This window comes from Penaeus vannamei, chromosome 20 (genome assembly GCF_042767895.1).
Source record: "Penaeus vannamei isolate JL-2024 chromosome 20, ASM4276789v1, whole genome shotgun sequence".
NCBI classification, from domain to species: Eukaryota; Metazoa; Arthropoda; class Malacostraca; order Decapoda; family Penaeidae; genus Penaeus; species Penaeus vannamei.
In genome coordinates, this window is record NC_091568.1 from 41,470,474 (window position 1) to 41,476,786 (window position 6,313).

A 6,313-nucleotide genomic window follows, 5' to 3' on the forward strand; every position below is an offset into this window, starting at 1 on the left:
ATGCACATCACATGGGAGAATATAATCATTTATTAGGGATTATCTTGGAGCTGACTATTTATACAGACAAAAACTTTTAAAATTCTTGTAAGGATACAAATAACCATAATCAAGAAATGGAAAATAATAAAGAGAAGAGCCACCAGATGCCGATCTTTAATCTTTATTAGCTGGTCTCTTTGACATTTTTTTTCTGGTTTAGGAAAAGAAAAAAATAAATGTGAAATATGAGCTACACATCTTTTGTACTGTACACATCATCCCAGTGGTCAAGAATTTCGTGAATGCCGTGCCGCCCTTTGTTGTAGTCATGATAAAGATTCATACAATATGATAAAACCTTCAAAGATCAGACACATGTGAACTTTCCATTTTCATCCTGTGCTGAGACTACCATATCTGAAAGCTTTTCTATTTCTTTACTTGCCATCCATCACTGCCAGAAAATCATCCTGTCATGATGGTAAACCTATCCTATCTCCCATGCCAGGTACATCCTAGACGAGAACATTAAAAAAAAGAGTTTGATGAAGACAAAGGAATTTGTTTTGGAGGATGTCAAATTTCGGAGACTGGTTTGTTTCCATTGCAAATATTCTCATCTGATTACTGATTCAAAAATTACTAAATAGCAATATAATGTATGACACATGCATGCAAACATGCACTTCCACATCCTTACATGTAAGTTCTAGACACAGGTTCAAAACCTCGGTGAAAACAATAAATCTCCCTATGTTGGTTTTCTATTCTCTTAGTCTTGCTTGTAAAATTAAGCAGCACAAAAATGAAAAACAGAAAAAGAAAACGAAACATCTTGAAGTTCACAGAATATAACTGTACCCAGGAAAAAAAAAAAAATAATAAATAAATAAAATACAGTGGCATGGGAAACAAAAACCTAGTTTCATTCTGAAATTCATCTTAACGTAAATGGCTGACTACATTTCAGTCAGTTTGACCATACGAAATGTAATATCATCTATTTTCCATATATTGGCTAGTATCACTTATTGTACCAATAGTGGAAAAAAAGAAAAAAGAAGTAAAGCAAAAGACAAGAACATGAAAGAGAGCACTTTCTAAACTTCATTTAAAGAATTTTACAGATTCTCACAGATCCTATGAAAATTACAGGAGTTTTCTCATATACTGCATCCAATTTAATGGATAATCTACTTTAAACAATTATCTTCTTATATTGTCTATAAATTAATGGACAATCTACTTCTCCTTTACGAACCAAAGAACTACAGGAAAATACTAAATGTCCTCTTCCCTGCTAGAATTCTTTTGCTTTATCAGAGCCTTTTCCTCTTTAGGAATATTTGTACAATATTTATAATGAAAAGTTACTAAAATACCAGTAGATTACATCACAAAGTGACAGAGCATCAAGTATGTCACAAGTATATATATAAAAAATGGCATTTCAAGAGAATGTATGTAGTCTGCAAAAAAATAAATTTCTGCACACAATTTCCACCAAATTTTACTGCCTACAGCTGTAGATAATTACATATGTAGATATTGACAAGAAGTCAGAATATTTTCAGGAACTCTTTCCCAATTGCTCAACAAAGTCTGCACAGTTTTTCAAACTACATGCTTGGATTCTTTTCATTTTCCTCTGAATATTTTCATACACAATATATCAACATTAATCATAAGAAAATCTTTACTTATCTGCTTTCCCCCCAAATCAGTGTTTCAAGATGGAAAGTGACCAACATAATGCGTTAGGCTTTCAATCCACTTCCAACACTGCCAGAAGACTGAAACAGAACCATCTGATACAAGCCACTGAGATACTTCAATATCTGTAATGATTCATGAGTAGTTTGGTTGAATGGGATACACTGCAGCTGATACTTAGTCATGTGTTCAAAATGACCCTCAGTCTCTAGACAGTGCAGGCAACATTACTCAGTATGAACAACGTAAATGATTTAGGACAGTCAGTTTGTAACACCTGAGTCTTGGTGATTTTTTCTGCTTTCTTTAAAGTAGCTTCACTGAAAAAGAATCAAGACTTCTGAAGAAGTGGATATATACATATATATACTTTTCTGCACAAATCTGCACATCTGATAATAAAATGGAGGGAAAGAAAGTTTTCAAATAATTTTCTAAAGATAATGCATTCACATTTCATGTTTGCAAAAAATTGCAATGACCTATGACAATCAAGGACCCTGGATGAATAATGGACTATGCTTCATGTACAGATGACAGTAAAAGATGAGTCACTTCTGGTGAAGCTTCACCTCAGTGCACCAAACTGACTCATAAGGAGTTCATGTCACATTGTTTCCCAGTGACACCTAAAACAACCTGAGGAGTGTTCTTGGTATAAAAATGGCTAGAACTGTACTGCTGTAGACAGGATGTATTCTTCTGAGAGCAAATGTAGGACTTTTCCAGTCTGATTCAACACCGCACAAGAAATACATTTCGTTAATAAGTAAACTTGAAACACATAAGCGACCTTAGCAAATACCTCAAGAAAGCCTCCTTTCCAAATCTCGTATTTTGTGTGTGGGGGAAAACCTACAAATTTCAATTCTACCAAGTTTTGATATACCAAGTATGCACTCCAAGGTCATCTAACATGGAAATGAGTGTTGATGGGAACATGCCCACATACATACAACCAAGCACACACAAACACATACATCCATGTGAGTACATGTGTACATACATACAATTACAGGCCAACAATTTGCCCTAGGCCTGAACCTTTGATTATTCGTACCTGCTATATACAGATTCAACTGGTCAGGATAGGCTAGAAGGGTCTTTTTCATGTGGAAATCATTTCAAAAATGCACATTTTCATGTCTATTCTCTCACTGTGAGAATTTAGAAACAACTGTGCTTACACCATTCTACGATGCACACTGAAATATTTCAACTACATATCCTAAGCATGTCATTAATATAGGTAGGAAAGAATCCATGTAGTTCACTCATCATAAAAAGACAGTAACATGTGAGCAAGTAAATGTTTTAATATTTCAGTTGTCACCAAAATAACCTTTACGAATATCTGTGACATCTATATTCCCCCCAATAATTACTTATGATGGGTCCTCTGATAGCAATAATTCCTAAAATGGTTTTACTGACTTTCTAATAAAATAAGGACTGATAAAAATAGTAATAACAAAAATAATACTAAAATATAAAAAATAATAGCTATGATAATTGAAAATATACTAAAAGAGAAGAAAACAAAGTTAAAAAGAGGAAAAAAATTATAACAATGATAATAATAAGAATTATCAAAAGCAATTTCAACAATAAACAGAATGGGGAAAAACGTAATAAGATGTTCATATGATAACCAAATTAATGAAAATATTCATACTAACCATAAAAATACAAATAATATTGATAGTCAAAATCATTAAATTATTAATATAAACATGAAAAAAATAAATAAAATAAAAAATAATGAATCATACCATGCCCATAAGTCTCGTAGCACCTTGTGCCAAAACAGCAAGTGTAGGTTCTAAAGTTGATTCACAGTATGATAGTGACAGATATCCTACACAGCAATACTGCAACTTTTCTAAAGAAAAATCCTAAAGGAAGTAGTCTGCTTGAGGCTTCTTTGCTGGTATGCCTCGACTCTCCTGCGGTGCTGCCTCAAATATTGTGAAGTCCCGTTTCAGATTTTCATCCAGTTCTAAAATAGCTGCAACATTACCACATCTGGGAAAAGAAAAGAACCACATTAATGAGGTCTATGTATGGATATAATAACTCTTTTGGACCCAAATTACAATGCATTCTTTGGTCAGGTACAGTATCTTTGCTTTCCCAGAGTAAATCAAACTGTGATTATATCATGTGAGGGCATATAGATTACACATTGATTCCTTGGGGTCTGAGCATTTATGGAGCCATCTATGTGTAGATACATTCCACAAAACAATACTATAGTGAACATCACAAATTCCCAGCAGCACTGGATTGAATTTTCTGATAAACTAACCTGTAACAATAGTTGGGTGCTGACCAAACGGTTAGAACTGTGTTGTTAAAATGCCATTTGTATCCTTCCATGACCAGCTGATGTGCTCGGCATATCATGTCTATGCCATTTGTGTCGTTAAATTGTGCTACAACATCTGAACCAAAGAGATAGCCTGCTCCTCGTGGACTCACCCCCCAGCCTTGAGTATCTGAAAAATATGTAACAACAAATTAACCCCTGTTGTCTCCTTTGCCACAATCATGGACAGCCTGTCATAAAGTGGAACGATTTTCTTTTACTACTCTTTTTATTATGAATCAGCCACAACCCTAATTATTACCCCCACATACCTTCACTTCCCCCAAAGTTCCTCCCCTAATTGAGCAAATGACAGTTGTGTTTTCCCATATTTATCTTCTTGTGAATGAGAAAAGAATGTGTCAAATGGTACTTCTTATGCTGAATGGCATATTTCTTCCAGCCAAAGTCTAGATCTTTTCCTCCTCCTATATAGAAATATACTATTATGTATCACATTACCTCTTAGTATATACATCAAAATATACAATTTTTAGCTTTCCATGATAAAGATACGTTTTATTTACATATTCATAGATAATTTATCCCCTATATCATTTCCATGTAAGGAATAACTGATAATTTTTTCAACTGTGAATTCTACTTGCCTTAGGTAAATTTGGAAAAAATCATGTCCTATTTTCAGAAAAGGGGACCAGCCAGCCAAGCTGGTTTTCAGTTTTGGGTTAAGTAAATGTTACTCATATTGAGTAAGATCACATCAATATTTTGGAAGACTTAGTAGTAACATTTGCATGTTGCAGAGAGGCTATATACAACTGACAAAAACTGAAAATGTATTCTGCTTGTAATTGTTTCATCATAAAAGAACTACAAACGAGTCAAGTACATAGCTGATCATAGTTGTCATAAAAATATTTCTTCAGTTATTAACATTCTTAAAAATAAAACTAGTACTTGTTACCTATTCACAATTAACCAGTTGATCAGATAAGCAAATTAATATTTTCCAAATTTACATTCAATCTTTAAACCAGGCAGCTTTGATAACCAACATATTTTTCATATCTGAATTGGTAGCATTGGAACTGTCCTGTTTCTACTATTGTCAAGTTGGCCACTGTAATTCAAAATAGACAGGTATGGTTGCCACTTCAGAAAGAATACAAACATTCATGTCTTTTACTAATATCTTTTAGAAAATATGTTTTCAAGTGAAGTACCTTTCTTTCTAACTTAAAATATGAAAGGGAAATAAGCCTTACCAAAAAGTGTTGAGTGTGCAATGTGCCAGGACGAAATCCCTCACCCAGTATATATTAAACTGATTTAAAATGAAGTGTTCTGCCATAATTTCTAATTCATATATACACTATGTCTACATCATTTCTCTCTTATTCTGTTGCAATAATTCCTGTTACTTAAGCCCTGATCACCATATGTAATAGTAACTTGTCTGTGAAGTTGTGTATAATAAATACTTAAAAGTAAATTGTTACAACATACGATTATTTCTTTTAGCTCATCAAGAATGCAATCAGTTAGTTGGCGCTCAAAGGACATATAACACCTAAAAGTGAATAAACAGGCAATTTCCTCTGTAAATTTTTAGTACTTTTGGGAAATAGGTACAAGAGTTTCATTCTGATATATGGTTATTACTATATCACATACCACATATTTCTTTCTATTCTAATCTATTAAAACTTCCTATTCATTCTATTAACATTGTCTCCTGAAAAGGAAACTTACCCTCGGGGTCAGACCATAAGAGATCACACATGGGGCCATCATGGGGGACTTCCTGCTTGCGGTCAATAGTACGTATCTGATCTAGTGTTTGAATGCTTGGTGATAAACCTCCGTGTACGCAAAAAATCTATGGAAAAAGAATATGGACAATGCTAAATTAGAAAAATATTCACTGACAAAATATATAATTTTCTGAGTTTCCCAAGTTCCACTTCCAAACTCATATCTTCATTGTGAAATGTCAGTCAATCACAACAGCTATACAATTTTTCAAAAGTTGTGCAGTAGAGAGCTAGCAATGTAATGGTTACAAAGCCAACTGAAAACATGGAATACTACAACATTACTCTGGGAGATGTTTAGAGCACATTACTTCTAAGGGAATGTTCAACACACTTTCCTCTTCTAAATCTAAAATATTCTCATCACTGCAAACAGGCAGTGACACTAAATATTCCAGACATCATTGAAAATTAAAGCCTGCAAAATTCCAAGTAATGTGTGGTTACTTTCTCCTGTCACTGAACTTTCTCTCAT

General features: G+C 33.6%; 1 protein-coding gene across 1 annotated transcript in view; it reads right to left on the bottom strand.

Annotated features, from left to right (window-relative positions):
• Nucleotides 1-5,903, bottom strand: part of LOC113806078 (protein phosphatase 19C) — a gene marked incomplete at its 5' end in the record, with an annotated part of 5,946 nt that extends 43 nt beyond the window's left edge. The window contains 3 exon segments of the mRNA XM_070135558.1: nt 1-3,720; nt 4,004-4,193; nt 5,777-5,903. The exon segment at nt 1-3,720 is cut by the window's left edge and continues 43 nt beyond it. Coding sequence (XP_069991659.1) covers nt 3,591-3,720; nt 4,004-4,193; nt 5,777-5,903 — 447 coding nt within the window.
• Nucleotides 5,904-6,313: the final 410 nt, after the last annotated feature.